We start from the raw sequence: 19747 nt of genomic DNA on the forward strand, positions 1-19747 counted from the left end.
CTATTACAGCTGTTTCCTATTTTTATATTTTAACTGCCATTTCTTCTACTTGACTATTTTATACCAATCCACACACATAGTCTTTTTGACTTCTAAGCACTAACATCCTGCTATATTTTTATGAAATCCTTTTCACTTTTCAAACCACAATCCAGTGTTCTCTGTCATTCCATCAACATGGAATTACAAACACAGCAAAGGCCAAGAACTGGAGACTACACAGTAAGCAAATGGCCAATACGATTAACAATGTGAAGAGGAGTACTGCTGTTACAAGAGCAGATAAGGGCTTTATCCAGTCTGGAAACTCCAACAAGCACTCCCTGTGAAGGGTGCTTGAGGTGAGCCTGATGGTGAAGCAACAGGAGTTAACCACAGAGGAGAACCTTACCATGGGAAAAATTCTAACCTCTTATGGGATAGTAAGGCTAAGGAGATTATGAAAGGTTTGGAATAGATGTTGTAATTCAAAGCTTGGGGGAAAAAAGCCAGGCACCAGTGGCTTCACGCTTGTCATCCTAGATACTCAGAAGGCTGAGATATGAGGATCATGGTTCAAAGCCAGCCCAGGCAGGAAAGTCCATGAGACTCTTATCTCCAATGAACCACCACAAAACCAGAAGTGGTGCTGTGGCTCAAAGTGGTAGAGCACTAGCCTTGATCTGAAGAGCTGAGGGACCCGACTCAGGCCCAGAGAAAGAAAGAAAGAAAGAAAGAAAGAAAGAAAGAAAGAAAGAAAGAAAGAAAGAAAGAAAGAAAGAAAGAAAGAAAGAAAGAAAGAAAGAAAGAAAGAAAGAAAGAAAGAAAGAGAAAAAGAAAGAAAGAAAGAAAGAAAGAAAGAAAGAAAGAAAGAAAGAAAGAAAGAAAGAAAGAAAGGGAGAAAGGGGGAGAGAGGGGGGGGGGGGAGGGAGGGAGGGAAAGGAGAAAGAAAGAAAGAAAGAAGGAAGAGAAAGAGAAAGGAGAGAGAAAGAAAGAAAGAAAGAAAGAAAGAAAGAAAGAAAGAAAGAAAGAAAGAAAGGAAAACAAAGGGCAACTAACTTATCAATGGATAAATTAAGAATCTAATAATCATAATCTAAAGTAAATAGAAAATGAGTAGTAAAATAATAGACCCAAATCCAACCATATCAATGACTACATTAAAGAGACTCCAATTAAAAGAGATCAGAATGAATTAAAGGAAAAATAAAGCTCAATAATATGTGATACTTTAAATATAAAGGTATACTTAAATATAAAGACAGACTGACAGTAAATGTAATAATATAGAAACATAAGTATATGTAAACATTTTATATATATATATATATATATATATATATATATATATATATATATATGCAATAATCCGAAGAGCATTAAGAGGGTCTGGTAGCTACATTAGTATCAGATAGATTTCAAGACAAGGACGACTACTCAGAGAGTAAAGGGCACACCATAATGATGGAAGAGTCAGTTCAGGCCTGGGAATGTGGCTTAGTGGTAGAGTGCTTGCCTAAATGCACAAAGCCCTGGGTTCGATTCCTTAGTACCACATGCACAGTGTGACATTGTGGCTCAAGTGGTAGAGCACTAGCCTTGAGCAAAAGAAGCTCAGGGACAGTGCCCAGGCCCTGAGTTCAAGCCCCAGGACTAGCAAAAAAAAAAAGAAAAAGACAACAGTCACTGGTGGTGTGTGCTAACAAGAAGGTGGAGGAAAAGAAGAGTCTATAGGGTTGAGAAATAAAAGGAAAATGTTATAGCAAGAGCAGAAGGAAGGAAGGGAGGAAGGAAGGAAGGCCTAAGAAGATTCTGAAACAGTGACAGAGGTGATATAAAGTCCAGTGGGCGGGCCAAATGAAAAACTTCTGTCCTCACTGTTGGATTCTTCTGCACAACTTTGCAGAGAAGAGAAGTGAGACAGTGGGGCCATGGCGGGAGGAAACTCTGAAACAAGATCCTGTTGCACGCCCCATGACAACAGAAAGGGACCAGTGCAGGAAGCAAATGGGCTAACTACAAGTTTATGGAGAAAGAGGCGCAGATAACTTACACGGACTCAGAATCCAGACAGTGATGAGCCACCTGGGACCTGCAAAAGAAGATGTGGAAAACATACCTAACAGGAGAACCACATACCCTAAAAAAGAAAAGCCAACCGAACACAATCCCATACCGGTGTGTGTGATCTTAGAGTCTTTAGGCAGGTATTCAAGTCAAGATGGAGTCATGTTTAAATAAGGTAGATCCTAGCCTAGTATGACTATGTTCAGACACAGAGGGAAGACAGCAATTATGAAGAGAGGGCAGAGACCAGTGTCACATGGCCACATGCTGAGGAGGAGGAGAGACCTGCCCACGGCCTCAGAAGTGAATATGCCGCCTCTGTCTGGGCTTTTCAGACTTCTGCCACCTAGGACTGAGAAAACAAATCTTCACTGCCAGGTGGGAAATGTTTAGTCCACGGAACGTATAACACTCTCCAAACTTGGCTTCCAGATAGCTATCTACCTGTAACTGTGTGTGACCTGCAAGTGATATTACAAATATCCAAGTGGCCGACGGCAGATAAAAGGCCCTCGCCCCTGGAGCCATGGCTCTGCAGCACTCTGTCTCCTGGGCCTGGGGAAGGGAGCCCTGTCCCACCCCTCAGCACCGTCAGGACCAGGGGTGCTCTGCCCCACCCATCAGGACCCAGGCCCTTCCAGAGCATGTGGGCACCATCACTGGGGTCCACAGGAGTTGAGAAAAGCAGCGCCACAAGCCTCGGCACCAGCCGACCCCACAGCCCGCACCCTTCGACCTGGCATGCCACTCAGTGGCAGTGGGAAAAGTTACCATGGTTTAAAAGGCAAAACAAAAGGAGTTCCCAGTTCAGCCAAAACACCGGCTGAAGAAAGAACTGGCACCAGCCTGCTGGAAGAAGGCAAGACTGCCCTCCCGTCTCCACTAAGATGGCCACTCCTGAAGCTGGGCACTGGTGGCTCAAGCCTGTAATCCTAGCTATTCAGGAGGCTGAGAGTTGAGGATTACTATTCAAAGCCAGCCCAGGAAAGGAAATCCAGGAGACTCTTTAATGAATGGCCAGAACACTAGAAGTGGAGCTGTGGCTTTAAGTGGTAGAACACTTGAGTAAAGGAGCTCAGAGACCAAAACCCAGACCCTGAGTTCAAGCCCCACAACCAACCAAAGAAAAAAAAACAAAAGCAAAAACAAGCTACACCCCAAGTGTGGGGGTATGTCCCTGTGATCAGGATGTAGAGGGAAGGGGTAGAGTTCAAGGCAGGCCTGAGGTACACAAAGACCTCAAAACAACAACAGTCATATGCATAAACCAGCTCGTCACCTGTATCACAATTAGCATTGTCCCCCACTTCCAACCACACCTGCATCCTGTCAATCACCCATGGAGACAAGCTCAGCAAGAGCTGCCTTGGCACCTACACTTGGAACAGGCAACATGCATCTAAGGGCAGTAATGCCACATCATTTCACAAGGTAAGAAACTGAGGCAGTGAAGAGGCAAAATGAAGTGCATCGTTAGGAAGCCATGTAAGAACCAGGCCCAAGTACGTCTGATGTCTTATCTTCTCTAAGATAGGAGTATCTCTGAGAGAGCAGTTTCCTACAAACCTAACCTTGAATCCCGGATCCTTTCCTCTTCTGTGAAATGGAGCTAACCACTTCCCGCATATGCCCATGATAAAGAATACCCAGAAATTGTGTGTAACAGCACAGTTACTAGAACACATTAAAAATGTAAAGCATTACCATCATCATAATTACAATCTTTATATGGCCAGCACACACAAGCCTGAACCGTGCACATGACTGCTGCTTATACTCTTCAGAGGGCTGGGTGAAAATGTCTATCATGGATGAATGCTGTGCGCACTCCCATGTGCCAATTCCCCATGACAACTTCCCTCAACTCTACCCAGAGGTGGCTAGTGAGGCGGGCCCTCCTCCTCCCCACTGTGAAATAGAGAGGCTTTGATCCTAAGTATAGCTAAATAAAGTACCCTTCAAATTTACCCCACTCTCATCTAAATAGTTGAATCCTATTAATTCATATCCAAATCCCACTAATATCAAACACCTAGATGTGGCGCTCAGAAATTCCAGGAAACTGCAGGAGAATATATCTGAACTTTCAGATTTGCATATTCACAAAGCTACAAAGAGCTGAGCGTGTGGCTGAGAAGATGTGAGTGCCTGCCTAGCAAGCACACGGCCAGCGCCCATCCCCAGGCCTACCAAGGGGGGCTTCAGAAGCAGCTACTTTATCCTGCCCAGGACAATTTTCTCTTTTGCACCTCTATTGCTGAGGTAAACCACCGGCCCAGGGACCCCTGCACTGTACTGCCACCTAATCCCATGTCTTCCTTTAAATCACGTTTTCACTCGGAGGGGGATGGAAGGCAGGCAGAGACAAGCACAAGATGCGCTTCTGTCCTTGGAAGTTCTCCCCTTCCTCAGCCCCCAGTGAAGCCTACTGTGGGAGGACAAAGAGTGATTTCTCCTCTTGTTGTTGCAGATAGAGACTCTGTTCATTTGTTTTAGATCAACTGCTCACAAAAAAATTGGGAAACCTAGACGGGTGAGCCACTCAGTTACTACCCCTCGCGCGCCCCACCTCCGGCATTTTCTTGGGGCCTGCTCACTCTGACTCTTCAGGCCTGCCAGGCAAACCTCCCAAGCAACCCTGGCACACCAAGCCAGCAGCAGAAAGCCAGCAGAAGGCCCACAGCAGGTTACTGCAGAGGGGCTGAAGCCCAGGACAAGCAGCACCAACAAAACTATGGGACCCAAGAGCACTAAGACCTTCAAGTAAGCTGGTTAATGCCCCGAGGTCAGGACTTCGGCATGGGTATTTGTTCCAATTCATGTTAATTTAAATGCTTTTTACTACAGACCCAGCACAAAAATGTGCCCTTCTATGGCCCAGGCACCAGAGCCTGCCTCCCTAGTTTCCCTGTCCAAGGACATCCGTGCAAGTTTCCACTCTCCTTAGTTTCCTTTGGCCAACCAGTCACCAACGGTCAATGCTTCTCTACAGTCCTGTTCAAAGGGCACTTTTTACTTCATGCTTTGGTTACTGAAGCGGCCTTTCTGGAAGGTTTCTGGACTCCCCTCCCCAACACTGGATCTCTAAGACAAGAGTTAGTGCCATAGATCTAACAGTAAGGCCCTAAGCTCTCACACATCAAGCACCCAGACTCCAGCTGCACCCCACACAGCTCCTCCAGTCTCATCCGCAAAGGCATCACCCTGCCCTGCCCGCCAACCGGCACCCTCCAGTGAAGAACCTGGCCTCTTTTCTGAATTCATACATAACTCTTTTTTTTTTTTTTGCCCATCCTGGGGCTTGAACTCTGGGCCTGGGCGCTGTTCCTCAGCTCTTCAGTTCAAGGCTAGTCCTCTACCACTTGAGCACCACTTGAGCACCACTTCTGGTTTTCTGGTGGTTTATTGGAAATAAGAGTCTCACGGATTTTCTTGCCCAGACTGACTTTGAACTATGATCCTCAGATCTCAGCCTCCTGAGTAGTTAGGATTATAGGCATGAGCCACTGGCACCTGGCTACTGAGTAATTTATTGGAGATAAGAGTCTCATGGACTTTTCTGCTTAGGCTGGATTGGAACTGTGATCCTCAGATCTCAGTCTCCTGAGTAACTAGTATTATAGGTGTGAATCACTGGTGCCTGGCTTCATACAACATTTTTAGTCCAATTCTAACCTGTCCTTATGTCACTAACTTACTTTGAACAATTTAGCACCACTCCGTGCCTCAGTTTCTTCATCTGTAAACAGGAGGTAAACAAGTGTCATGGCTAATGTAAGAACACACAAAAAGCACTCAGAACAATCAAAATGATAAATATGATTGTGATGTGGTCCTTTGAACACTTTACTGAAAGCAAAACAGAATCCTCAATTTTAATATGAATAAAACGAATGCATCTGTCACTTTAGAAATTGCTGTGGGTCGCCAGGCGCTGGTGGCTCACGCCTGTAATCCTAGCTACTCAGGAGGCTGAGATCTGAGGATCACGGTTCAAAGCCAGCCTGGGCAGGAAAGACCCTGAGACTCCTATCTCCAATAAACCACCAGAAAACCAGAAGTGGCGCTGTAGCTCAAGTGGTAGAGCGCTCGCCTTGAGCTGAAGAGCTGAGGGACAGCGCCCAGGCCCAGAGTTCAGGCCCCACGACCGACAAAAAAAAAAAAAAAAGAAATTGCTGTGGGTCAACGAACAGGCGGTTAGGAGCAGAGCTCTCACTTGGAGGGACTGTGGGTGAGACCGTTGCTTTTTGACACAACATCAGGCATTTAATTCATCTAGTTATTCATGTTAATCCTGTATTTGTACCAGTCTGCAACAGACTGAAAAGTAATTTTGAAAAAGCAGGTCCTTCACCAGTTATTTTAAGAAGTGTCACTATGAGGGGACAGAGAGCATTTTTCTATTTCTTTGCTGTATCCCACACAACCTAGCACAGTGGGAAGCATACATAAACTGCCCACTATTTTTTAATGAATTAATACACACTTCCAGACACTCTTAGTTCATAACTTATGATGTATAATACAGTAAATGAGAACTCAAAAGCTCTATGGGATTCTCAATGCCTACGACTGTAAGTGATCTGGAAAGGAGGTCTTTGGGGAGCTAATGGAATATTCTTGGGCTCATCCCTCTCAGCTCATATACCCACACTGCCTCTCCAGCTATCCAAATTACCTTTCCCGTGACTCCTCCTCTTTGCTTCCTTCCCCAGCCTCTCAAGTCCAAAGGCCAAAAAATACCAACGCAGAATCCCCAAAACTGAGAATGTGCCAGGCACTGTGGCTCACACCTATAATCCTAGCTACTGAGGAGGCTGAGATCTAGGGATCAAGGTTCAAAGCCAGCCCAGGCAGGAAAGTCTGTGAAACTCTTATCTCCAATAAACCACTCAGAAAACCTGGAGTGGTGCTGTGGCTCAAGTGGTAGAGAGCTCGCCTTGAGCTGAAGCGCTCAGGGACAGTGCCCAGGCCCAGGCTTCAAGCCCCACAACCAACAACAACAACAACAAAAATGTGGCCTTACTTGGATAAAGATCCTTGCAGATGTCCTTGTAGATGCTATGTCTCAGTGGCCTCCCACCCAATGCCACGTGTCCTCCTGACAGACACTCCAGTGTCGGGGAGAAGATCATGGGAGGGAGCAGGCAAAATGAGTGCTGTGGCTTCAGCTGAGGAAGTCGGAACAGCTGCAGTAACCGAGACTGGAGAGGCCAAAGGGGCCTCCCTTACCCAGAGCCTTCAGCACATTCCCATTCCCCACCCCACCCCCGATCATGGGGCCTGAACTCTGGGCCTGGGCGCTGTCCCTCAGCTCTTGGGCCATAGTACCACTTCCAGTTTTCTGGTGGCTTATTGGAGATAAGAGTTTCATGGAGGGGCTGGGAAAGTGGCTCAGTGGTAGAGCGCTTGCCTTGCATGCATGAGGCCCTGGGTTCGATTCCTCAGCACCACATAAACAAAAAGAAAAAAGCCAGAAGTGGCGCTGTGGCTCAAGTGGTAGAGCCCTAGCCTTGAGCTGAAGAGCTGAGCGACAGCGGCCAGGCCCAGAGTTCAGGCCCCACGACCAGACCCAAAAAATAAATAAATAAAGAGTTTCATGGACTTTCCTGCCAGAGCTGGCTTTGACCCATGATCCTCAGATATCAGCCTCCTGAGTAGCTAGGATGACAGGCGTGAGCCACCAGCGCCCAGCTCTCCAGCACCTTAATTTTGGACCCTGGCCTCCAGGACAGAGAACAAGCTTGCATTGCTTTAAGCCACCCAAGTTGTGGCAATCTGCACAGTTGCCACCCCCAACCCAGCTGCCAGCCAACTCACAGCAGGTTAATCTATCCACTTCAATATAACCCTAAACTGCGACCCACCGTTCCCTACTTCTCATCCCCTTAACATCCTTCTCCCACCCCAGCCCCGAGGGCAGTACACAGAGGCCCCAGGACTCGAGCTCCTCCCGGTCACTCCAGCTACACCAGGCCCAGGCCGTGACAAAGGACAACTTATTCTTTCTGGCCCATAAAGCTCACGCTGGTCCCGGTGCCCAGAATTTCCTTTGTCTTCAGCCCCACACGTTCCCACACAGATTCAAAAGTTGCCTCTTCTAAGAGGCCCTATCAAAAAGTCAGGTCATCCCTTCATTTTCACAGCACTTTGAAGATTCTTCCCCAGGAAAATCTGAAACCCCATCCATGCTTCCCTACCTCAGAACTCCTGACTGGGGTGGGGGCCGGCGGTGGCTCAGGGAACAGCCCTGCACACACACCCACCAACAACCACCACAGTGTCCTGAGGGAAAAAGAAGGGAAGCACACAGCTCAAGACCAGGGCTGCCAGTGGGTCACTCTGGGGTCCCAGGTAACACACGTGTTTATTCTACATTGGTTCACAGAAAGAAGTTCATGCCCACAATCCTAGGCCTTCAGGAGACTAAAATCTGATGATCACGGTTCAAAGCCAGCCCTGACAAGAAAGTCCATGAGACTCTTATCTCCAATTAACCACCAAAAAAAAAAAAAAAAAATGGGGCTGTGGTTCAAAGTGATCAGAGCTCTAGCCTTGAGCAAAACAAAGCTCAGGGACAGTACCCAGGCCCTGAATACAAGCCCCACAATAGACAAGAAAGCTGGGGGGTGGGGAAGCAGGTAGGGATTTCTCGTCCCAGGTGTGAGCCAAGCACTATGCTAGGCAGAAACCCCACGGGAAAGAAAAGCTTTATGTCTGTCCTCAGGAGGCCACATCGGGCAAAGAGCCTGCGAAGTACTCAGTATATTAGCTCAAAGACTGGATGTCTTTGGCACATTATATGTATCACAGCAAAAGCCAATAGCTAAAATTCTCTCCTTTCCTTGGGGCTGTTGTACTACACACCTAAAGGGCATCCACGATACAAGGCCACAGAGCACTGCTCCTGAAGACCGCTGGCCGGGGCCGCTCACACGGGCACAGCCGCCCCTAAGGAAAGGAGAACTCAACCAAGCGAGAAACTAGAGCACATCCAAGACCAACATGACAATGCCAGAGCTGAGCCAAAAAGCTGGAGATGGGGGCTGGGTTTCTTCTCCCAGTTCACGCGTTTGGAGTATGCTCTCTGTCCAGGAAACACCCCCAGGAGCTCTAGTGAGCCTTCGGAGCACCAGAAAGCGAGCCACACTGCCCCTGACCCTCAAAAGGCACTGGGAGCTTAGCAATGGCTTGTCACCTCGGGTCCCGGGTGGCCAGGCCAGGAGCAGCTCCCACAGCTGGGCCGGTGCTTCCATCTGAAGCCCTGGGGCGGCCCGCGCCCACCACAGCTTCTCCAACAGAATCCAAGGGAGGATCTGGCTTTCTATGGCAGTTGTGTACCTGCTACATACAACATTTGAAAACGTGTAAGGGGCCTCAATCATGATGCTACCCCCTCCTCCTCAACTTGAGCCTTAAATCATCTTGAGTCTCAGCCTCCAAAATTGTGAGGATTGTCTTGCCCTTAAGAATTATGAAAAGACAACTGTGTTCATTTAAAATTTACCCAGTATCCTGATCTAGCAATAACAACTGTCCACAAGTGTTGACAACTGTAAAAATCCCTCCAGATGGAGATCACCGCTTTTTGAGTACAATTAATTTTATTTCATGATTGCTGGCATTTTTCCTTATTATTTAAGTTTCTACGATTCAGATTGGAGAGAACAGAATTCTGTCTCCATCAGCCAGTTTAAGAAATTCTCAGGAGACGGTTAGGTCCAGCATTTCCAGCTCTCTTCCCAGAGGCCTATGTGGGAGGCAGGTACCTCTTCTCTCCATTTTCCTCCTTTCCATCCACCTGGCTTTCCTCTCTCAGACCTCCAGGTCAGCTCCTTTCCAAGCTAGACCAATGACCCCCTTCCTCACTGCTCCAAGAGTCAAAGTTTTAGGTCCCCAGCAGTCTGAAAAGCAGTAGCCTCTGAATGTACTCTAGAAACAGTATAATTCATGGAGTTCCCAGCTTCTGCTCACGCCACAGTTTTACTTCTGCTTTACTGTGTCATGCCTCTGTGCAAACCTGAAGGTGGCACTGCTCAGCTACACCTCCAGTCTCTGGTTCATCCTCATTCTCGCTACCTATGACCTGCTGTGGTTGGCCTTCTAGGCCTCTCTTTGTGGTCCCCCAACGTCCTAAAGATAGTTCTCTATGGGAAACGACTAAAAGCTACATCTGCTTCTCCTACCCTTCCGTTTAGCCAAGAGAACAGGAGAAGCTGTGGATAGTTCAAGACCTAGTAACGTGATCCTACTTGGCTATGTACCTTTTAAAGGGCCCTCCCTGGGACCCTTATTCTCCAATCCATTCTCCTTATTAATTTAGCTTTCCTGAACATATGTGTTTACTACTCAACTGACAGGGCTCACCACGCCGCAGCTCAATAGTCTAGGGTTTAATTTCACTTTCAGCCTTTCCCCGACACTTCTCAGTCACCAGGCCCCCTTCTCCATCCATCCCACTTTTATTCATACATTCCAACAAGTTTGTGCCCTGAATTAATCTGCACCAGGCACTTCAGTATTGCCTAAAACAGATCTTCTCCCTTTCCCACTAGCGTACTAGTAGCCATCAGGGATAGCCAGAGGGCAACCAAAAATAATAATTAACTTGTTGTTATATATCCTCCAAAAGGTCCGGAGGCTTTTGGACTGGGACCTGAATGATGCATAGGCAGGCCTTACTGGCGTTCACAGCAACAATATCTGGGTGCTGACTCTATGCCATATTCTGCTCTAAATTATTTACCTGCATTACCCATGCAATCTTCCAGTAACACTGTGGGATAGTGTATTCTCAAGAAAGGAGACTGAGAGACAGGAAAGGCGCCAGACCCTACCTTCCAGACCACAGACTGAAGTAGAAGAGCATTGTGCAGTATTAGGGGTAGGGGCGGAGAGACAAGACAGACAGATGTCCAGCCACACAGACCAACATACACAAGAGCCCTAGGCAGAGAAGATTTAGCCTGGGGACAAAAAGGAAGCGGAGTGTGTGGAGGAGCACCAAATAAACCGAAACATTTTATGATCAGATTGCACAAGATGTGCTACTTAGGAAGCACAACATGTTTCTCAAAAGTTAAAGAAAACTTTACAAGGGCAGGTGGTGCAAGGACAGGGTAGAAATGTCCAGGAGGCCGGATGTAACTGAGGCTTAGAAACTTCCCATCATCTAGCCAGCCACAGGCCCGTTCTACATCAGACTTCCCATCATCCAGCCAGCCACAGGCCCGTTCTACATCAGACCCAGATCTGACTACAGCCACCCATACCTTTCTGCTGGAGACAGAACACTGGCTACCTTGAGTGATGCTACAACATAACAGCATGCCTGCCAGCTCAGCCGAGACAGGAAAAAATAGGGACCACTAGTCCAGGATGCCTGGGCACAAAGCAAGGCCCTGTACCAAAAACAGCCAGACCCTGGGCACTGGCAGGCTCATGTGTGTAAGCCTAGATATTCAGTGAGAGCCACAGGTTAAAGTCAACCAAAGCAGGAATGCCATCAGACTCGTCTCCAATTAACCAGCGCGTGCGGGAAGTGGTGCTGTAGCTCAAGCGGCAGAGCACTAGCCTCGAGTACAAAATGCTAAAGGGACAGCATCCAGACCCTGACGTCTGATGGAAAATAAACTGAAAGCACGTACCTTTCCCTCTGACAGCACATTTTAGAACTGTCCTTGCTTCTGAACCATCTCCCTTCCCCTTGTCCCTAAACAAACTTACCCTGACATCTTGGAAGAAAGCCTGCCATCTAGGCGACTTCTGGCACAGGTTGACACAGACGCCACTGAAACCTTGAAACTCCCAAGATCTTAAAGACTACTCTCCTTCCTCGCCTCACTTCCACCTGCCCCACCTGACCTCACCTAGTTAGTTGGAAGGGAAGGATGCCATTTTTTCTTTAGCCAGACTGAAAAAGACTTGGTACCCATCCCAGGTTTTTATCCCAAATAAAACCTGTTGGTCTGTTGAGCTCACCTTTCTGCTCTTTTTTTAGTGATCATCCCAGTGTATCTACTTACAAGCTCAAGTCCCAGGACCAACACACACACAAAAGACCTGCTTACCAAGCATGTGGCCCTAAGTTTAAACCCCAGTACCAAACGCCAAGGGCTGGTGGCTCGCGCCTGTAGGCTGAAGCCAGCCTGGGCAGGAAGGTCCTTGAGACGCGTATCTCCCATTAACCACCAAAATGCCGTAAGTGGAGCTGTGGCTCAAGTGGTAAAGTGCTGGCCTTGTGCTTTAGAGATCAGGGACAGTGCCCAGGCCATGAGTTCAAGCCCAGGAGCAGAAAGAAAAGAAAACACCCTCTGTGGTCGCTTCCAGAATCACAGAAGCCCCCACGCTGAAGTACATATAGTCCAGGAGAAAATACGCTCAACAAAGGCCTCTACTGCCCAGGCCGCGCCTGGCCCAGGGGTCGGTGCGCCGGCCGCCCCCGGAGCAGCTGACCCCACCGACCGCACCACGGCAGCCTCCGGCCTCGGTCCCAGCTGTCCCGGGTGCCCGAGGGGGCTCGGGGTCGGCGGCTCCTCCACAGGCGCCTTTCAAACCCCTCGCCTGCGGGGACGGCCTGGGCACAGGGCCCTGACTGTGCGACTGTTCCAGAAGCCCGGCTGTGGCAGTGCGCGCGGCCCCCTCCGCGGCCTCCTCCTCCGGGCAGCCTTCCCGCCGGCCTCCCGGGCCCTCCGCGGCCTCCTCCTCGGGGCAGCCTTCCCGCCGGCCTCCCGCTCCCCGCTCCCCGGCCCCGGCCCGCTCCCCTCCCCGGCCCCGCTCCCCTCCCCGGCCCCGCTCCCCTCCCCGGCCCCGGCCCGCTCCCCGGCCCCCGCTCCCCTCCCCGGCCCCGCTCCCCTCCCCGGCCCGCTCCCCTCCCCGGCCCCCGCTCCCCTCCCCGGCCCGCTCCCCTCCCCGGCCCCCGCTCCCCGGCCCCGGCCCCCGCTCCCCTCCCCGGCCCCGCTCCCCTCCCCGGCCCCGGCCCGCTCCCCGGCCCCCGCTCCCCTCCCCGGCCCCGCTCCCCTCCCCGGCCCGCTCCCCTCCCCGGCCCCCGCTCCCCTCCCCGGCCCCCGCTCCCCGGCCCGCTCCCCGCTCCCCTCCCCGGCCCCGCTCCCCTCCCCGCTCCCCTCCCCGGCCCCCGCTCCCCTCCCCGGCCCCGCTCTCCATCCCCGCTCCCCTCCCCGGCCCGCTCCCCTCCCCGGCCCGCTCTCCATCCCCGCTCCCCTCCCCGGCCCGCTCCCCTCCCCGGCCCGCTCTCCATCCCCGCTCTCCATCCCCGCTCCCCGGCCCGCTCCCCTCCCCGGCCCGCTCTCCATCCCCGCTCTCCATCCCCGCTCCCCGGCCCGCTCCCCTCCCCGGCCCGCTCTCCATCCCCGGCCCCGGCCCGCTCCCCTCCCCGGCCCGCTCCCCGGCCCCGGCCCGCTCTCCATCCCCGGCCCCGGCCCGCTCCCCGGCGCTCACCTCCTTCTGCCGGGGGTCCTGCGGGTAGACGTCGGGCGGCCCGAGCCGCGGGCGCTTCAGCGGCCTCTGCTCGTAGCTGAGGAGCCCGAAGGCGGCCATCATCTCTCATGTTAGCCGCGACGCCGCCTCGGAGCTGCGGCCGCCGCCTCGGCGACCCGGCGCGGCGTGCGGGGCGGGGGTGCGGGACGGGGGCGCGGGGGGGTGCGGGACGGAGGTGCGGGGCGGGGGGGCGGGGGGCGCGGGAGGGTGCGGGACGGGGGGGCGGGGCGGGGCGGAGGTGCGGGGGGGTGCGGGACGGGGGTGCGGGACGGGGGCGCGGGACCGGGGCGCGGGGCGGGGGTGCGGGGCGGGGGCGCGGGGGGGTGCGGAGGGGTGCGGGGCGGGGGTGCGGGGCGGGGGGGCGGGGGGGTGCGGGACGGGGGCGCGGGGGGGCGCTCCGCTCCGGTCCCCCGCGCTCCGCTCGCTCTCCGGTCCCCCGCGCTCCGCTCGCTCTCCGGTCCCCCGCGCTCCGCTCCGGTCCCCCGCGCTCCGCTCGCTCCGGTCCCCCGCGCTCCGCTCGCTCTCCGGTCCCCCGCGCTCCGCTCGCTCTCCGGGCGCTGCGGGCAGGAAGACCGCAGGTAGGACGCGGCGCGGCCGCACGCCGCCGACACGCACGCCGGCCGGACGCTCGCTCCTGAGGCGGAGCAGCCGGAGTCCGCGCGGGCCGCCGCCCCCGCCTCACGCCGCCTCACGCCCGCCTCACGCCGCCTCACGCCGCCTCACGCCGCCTCACGCCCGCCTCACCCCCGCCTCACGCCCGCCTCACCCCCGCTCCCCCCCCCCGGGCCTCTCCGCCCCGCTCCCCCCCCCCGCCTCTCCGCCCCGCTCCCCCCCCGCCTCTCCGCCCCGCTCCCCCCCCCGCCTCTCCGCCCCGCTCCCCCCCCCGCCTCTCCGCCCCGCTCCCCCCCCCGCCTCTCCGCCCCGCTCCCCCCCCCGCCTCTCCGCCCCGCTCCCCCCCCCCCCCGGGGCCGGGGTCGGAGGAAAACTTTCCCGGGCGCCTAGGCGTGAGGCGCAGGTGCCGGCCGGGCGCAGAGGCCGCCCCGCCCCGCCCCGCCCCGGCCGCGGGCGCTCCGGGCCTTCGCCGCCGGCGTGGAGGTGGAGGTGGAGGCGGGGGTGAAGGCGGGGCCGGGGGGAGCGGGAGCCGGGCCGGGGGGGGAGCGGGAGCCGGCTGGGGGGGGAGCGGGAGCCGGCTGGGGGGGGAGCGGGAGCCGGGCCGGGGGGGGAGCGGGAGCCGGCTGGGGGGGGAGCGGGAGCCGGGCCGGGGGGGGAGCGGGAGCCGGCTGGGGGGGGAGCGGGAGCCGGGCCGGGGGGGGAGCGGGAGCCGGGCCGGGGGGGGAGCGGGAGCCGGGCCGGGGGGGGAGCGGGAGCCGGGCCGGGGGGGGAGCGGGAGCCGGCTGGGGGGGGAGCGGGAGCCGGCCGGGGGGGGAGCGGGAGCCGGGCGGGGGGGGAGCGGGAGCCGGGCCGGGGGGGGAGCGGGAGCCGGGCCGGGGGGGGAGCGGGAGCCGGGCCGGGGGGGGAGCGGGAGCCGGCTGGGGGGGGAGCGGGAGCCGGGCGGGGGGGGAGCGGGAGCCGGGCCGGGGGGGGAGCGGGAGCCGGGCCGGGGGGGGAGCGGGAGCCGGCTGGGGGGGGAGCGGGAGCCGGCCGGGGGGGGGGAGCGGGAGCCGGCCGGGGGGGGGGGAGCCGGGCCGGGCGGGGGGGGGGCGGGAGCCGGCCGGGGGGGGGGGGAGCGGGAGCCGGGCCGGGGGGGGAGCGGGAGCCGGCCGGGGGGGGGGGGCGGGAGCCGGGCCGGGCGGGGGGGGAGCGGGAGCCGGGCCGGGCGGGGGGGGGCGGGAGCCGGGCCGGGCGGGGGGGGGGCGGGAGCCGGGCCGGGGGGGGAGCGGGAGCCGGGCGGGGGGGGGAGCGGGAGCCGGGCCGGGGGGGGGGCGCCCACCGGCTGGGTCTCCGGGCGGCCCCGCCGGCGGTTTACCTGAGGCGCCGCTAGCGCGGGGACGCGGGGCCGGCCGCGGCCTCCATCCGCGGGCCGGGGCGCTCCCGGGGCCGCCGCGAGCCGACCCGCCGGAGGCCGCGGGCCTGCGCGGACGGGAGGGGGTGGCGGGCCGGCCGGGGCGGGCGGGCGGCGCGGCCTGCGGGCGGGGCGGGGCGGGCAGGCGGGCAGGCGGGCGGCGCGGCGGTGTCGCCCCGGCGGTGTCGCCGGCGCCCGCGCGAGGCTCCGCGGCGGCGGCGCGGCCGCACTGAGCATGCCCGGCGCAGCGGACGCGGCGCGGCGGCTGCGATCCGCCCTCGGCGCGCAGAGCGCGGGCGGGGTCGGGGGCTCGGGGGCTCGGGGGCTCGGGGGTGGGCGGGATCGGGGGGTCGCGAGCTGGGGGACCAGGGGCTCGGCGGGATCGGGGGCTCGGCGGGGTCGGGGGTCAGGGGCTGGGGGATCGGGGGATCGGCGGGGTCGGGGGTCAGGGGTCCCCGCGGGTCGCACCGCGCCGGCCGTGGGCCTCTGCCGAGAGGGAGGGGCTGCGGGCGGCCGGGTCCCGCACCCGCCCCGCCCGGGGACTCGCCTCGCGGGCGCGGAGCCCCGGGTTCGATCCCCAGTGCCACCCGCACCCAGAACACAGCGGGTTACGGGTAAGTCTGGTATGTTAGGCTGGTCTTTTTCTCGGATGCCTACTTTGCCTTCTGGCTCAATTTCCATTTCAGAATCAGTGTTTAAGCCAAGGCCAGCCTAACATACCAGACTTAGCCCGCAACCCGCTGTGTTCCATGCTGAGCTTCATTTCCCACTCGAGCTGGGCACGGTGGTACACACCTCTAATTCTAGGCAGACACGCAGCACGGCTTCCTACAGAAGCCCACAAGGTGGTATTGTTTGTAAAGCAGATCTCATCATTATCTGGGTCTGAAAGCAGTTTGTGTGGACACAGAGCAGAAATTACGGAGGAGGGTAGAGCCTCTCCAGAAAGGCCTCAGCTGGACCTCGGCCTAGCTGAAAATATGTGTTCAGAAACCTGTGGAAGTTTTTAACAGCTGTGGAGAAAGAGGGTGAAACGTGACTGGAGAAAGGTAAGTAATAAGACACCATAAGCACAGGGGGCTAGAGCCACCAAATCCGATTCTAACTGTAGCGTAGCTTTGAAAGGTTGCAGATGTTTACGAGCTGTGCCTTTCTTGAGTTACGCATATGGGTCCCTCAAAGATTCCTCAGCACCGGAGATGCGCAGTAACCTGTTTCCTCTCCCAGCCTTGGTTTCCAGCATTTTGCTGGAGGGCCTGGCACTTGAGACCACTTTTGTTCTCTGGGCAAACCAAAGTCCCTTTAAGATAGCTCAGGGATGGCTTCTGTGCCCTACATTTGGTCTGTAGGAAATAGAGATACTGCCTGCACATGCCCTTTGAAGGCATTTCCGAACAAGCTCTCTCCCCTTGCCAACTGTGGACACATCCTGCAGGCCACAGTCCAGTCCGCCTTCAGCGATCTCCAGGGCAGGCCATATGCCAGTGCTTCACAGGCATACTGACTACAGAGAATAAATGTCAAAGGCTTAGGTCAGCGGAGTGCTTTTGTTAAGCTTAAGATGAAAAAAAGCAGACACGCCATCATATTTGCTGATCAGATTTTGAGAATGAGAATGAAAGGCTGTGTGAGAGCACATTCCTGTTTTACAGGGCTCCGGAGTGAGCTGTTGGCCTAAAGCCATGGAGTGAGCCAACAGCAAAGCGGGATCAAACCCAGCTCCCTTTGACTTCAAACCCATGTTCATTATTATCATCTTACTACATGTATTAATTGTCAATTACATAGCATATATAAAAGTGAACCATGGAAGACAGTTCTGCCATAAGAGAAGCAACACTGACAGCTTCCACTCAAGTGGAAAGAAACAATTCTTAGTACTCCACCAGTAGGTGAAGTAATTAGAGTTGCTGTCTCCTCTCGAGACTGTTGCTTGTCCGTGTGTATATATTACTGTTTCGTTAACAGATTGTCTACAGGCAGTCTTACTTTCAGTTTTTCTTATACTGCCATTACATTTTGAGTTTGTCTAATCCCCACTTCTGAGTCAAAAAATAAAAATTCTTTCAGCCTCTGAAAAGAAGGATTTCAGACGTAGCTTGATGGTAAGAGCGCTTGTCTACCATGCCAAAAGCCCTGGATTTGGTCTCCATTGTGGAAAAGCTACAAAACTGCTTCATATGTCACTTTGGACACACAGCCATTAAAACTGAGGCAGTACAAAGATTAGCCAACCTCAGTACAAGCACAAAACACAAATGGTGATGCATTCCATATCTGTATATAACAGAAGAAACGATGGGAAAGTTGATTTTTAACTTTGGAATGTTACATCCAAATTGAGTTTTTAATAGTGTTATGATTTACAAAAATGGAAAAACACAATTAAGATACTCAAGCAAAACTGATCCAGTAGAATCGTAGTGCTAGCCAAATATGTAATTTAAGATTTTCTAATAAGCACATAAAAGATTAACTATAAAGCAGTTGAACTAATTTTAACAATACAGTGCCAACCCAGATGCCCCTCAGTAGATGCATGGATTAAGAAAATGTTATACACACACACACATACATAATGGAATTCGATGCCTCCATCAGAAAGAATGACATCACCCCATTTGTTAGGAAATGGAAAAACTTGAAAAAAATTATATTAAGTGAAGTAAGCCAGGCCCAAAGAAACATAGTTCCATGGTTTCCCTTATTTGCAATAACTACTACATGTCTGGAACAAGCAGAAAAGATCAAAAGCTATGTATATATGGCCAGATAAGATGATGTTAAGCGAAATGAACCCCAAGATAGGGACACACAAGTGGTTTTTTTCTTTCTTGATATTGTTTCTAACATATTTATAATGTACCATGTGATTTTTTTATTTCTTTGTATGCTCCTCCCCCACAGTATAACCCCTGTTTTCACTGTATTTGATGTCGGTGCCCTGCATCTTGTATATACACATCTCTATTTTGGGTAGGGGAAGGGGAAAAACATGGTGGCTCACGCCTATAATCCTAGCTACTCAGGAGGCTGAGATCTGAGGATCGCGGCTCAAAGCCAGCTCGAGCAGGAAAGACCAGGAGACTCCTATCTCCAATAAACCACTAGAAAACCGGAAGTAGTGCTGTAGCTCAAGTGGTAGATCACTCGCCTTAAGCTGAAGAGCTGAGGGACAGTGCCCTAGCCCAGAGTTCAAGTCCTATGACCGACAAAAAAAAACAAACGCTTAAATAGGGATACAGGTTGACCCATTGTAACAATGAGGTGATGTACAAGACACTATGTTGAAAATAAAGTTTACAGTTTAGGCTGAGTGGGGGGGGGGATATGAGGGGGATTGTAGTTGTGGAGGTGGGAGGGAAGGGATGGTAGGGGAAAAACAAAGGAGGAGGCAATAATGTTTGATAGGAAATGTACTCATTACCTTGCTCGTGTAACTGTAACCCCTCTGTACAGTATCTTTACAGTAAAAAGAAGTATTAAAAAACTACAGCATTTGACTCAATGTCAAAATATTGTCATTTCAATATGATCAATATAAAACTCGAGCTATTAAGTCTTCTAAATCTAATTGTGTATTATACTAACAGCAGTTCTCATTTCACACCAGTCATATTTCACATACTCCATAAGACATACATAGCTAGCTACTGGCTATCCCATTCTCCAGCCCAACTCTAAATGGGTGCTTCATGCTAACAACCCTGTAACATCCAACCTTAATAAGATCACTAGGGAAGTGAGTAGTTTTCAAGATTAAGACAGTAATGACAGATACAACAAGAGAATGGAGATGTAAAGAAAGCAGTCCATTCAACAAGACAATAGCTACCCAATAAAAGGACTTAATTGCTAGACAGATGGAAGTTGTGGAGGGACAGGAACAAGAAAAGAAATTTTTCTCTGAAAAAAAAACTATATTGCTATAAATATGATTTTGATACATAAAGTATCTGGGTAGATTAAATGATGAACTAATACCAGATTTTATATAAGAATAAACCTTTCAATCTATTAGGCACGTCAGAGACAGTGTCTAGCCCATGCCAGTGGCTCACGCCTGTCATCCTAGCTACTCAGGAGGCTGAGATCTGAGGATCACAGTTCAAAGCCAGCCCGGGCAGGAAAGTCCATGAGACTCCTATCTGCAACTAACATCACTTCTCAGCCTTTTGGCTAAGATCAAGTATTATCTCCAAC

General features: G+C 53.7%; 1 protein-coding gene across 7 annotated transcripts in view; it reads right to left on the reverse strand.

The window, feature by feature from the left end:
• Nucleotides 1-13677, reverse strand: part of LOC138837635 (mediator of RNA polymerase II transcription subunit 12-like protein) — a 213494-nt gene extending 199817 nt beyond the window's left edge. For all 7 annotated transcript variants that reach the window (XR_011375387.1, XM_070036566.1, XM_070036565.1 and 4 more), the window contains exon 1: nt 13504-13677. Coding sequence is in view for 6 of the 7 variants with exons in the window: in XM_070036566.1 (XP_069892667.1) it covers nt 13504-13605 (102 nt within the window). In the remaining variant the exon portion in view is untranslated. The remainder of the gene's footprint in view (nt 1-13503) is intronic.
• Nucleotides 13678-19747: the final 6070 nt, after the last annotated feature.

This window comes from Dipodomys merriami, unplaced genomic scaffold (assembly GCF_024711535.1).
Source record: "Dipodomys merriami isolate MVZ:Mamm:240054 unplaced genomic scaffold, mDipMer1.0.p SCAF_273, whole genome shotgun sequence".
Lineage (NCBI taxonomy): Eukaryota > Metazoa > Chordata > Mammalia > Rodentia > Heteromyidae > Dipodomys > Dipodomys merriami.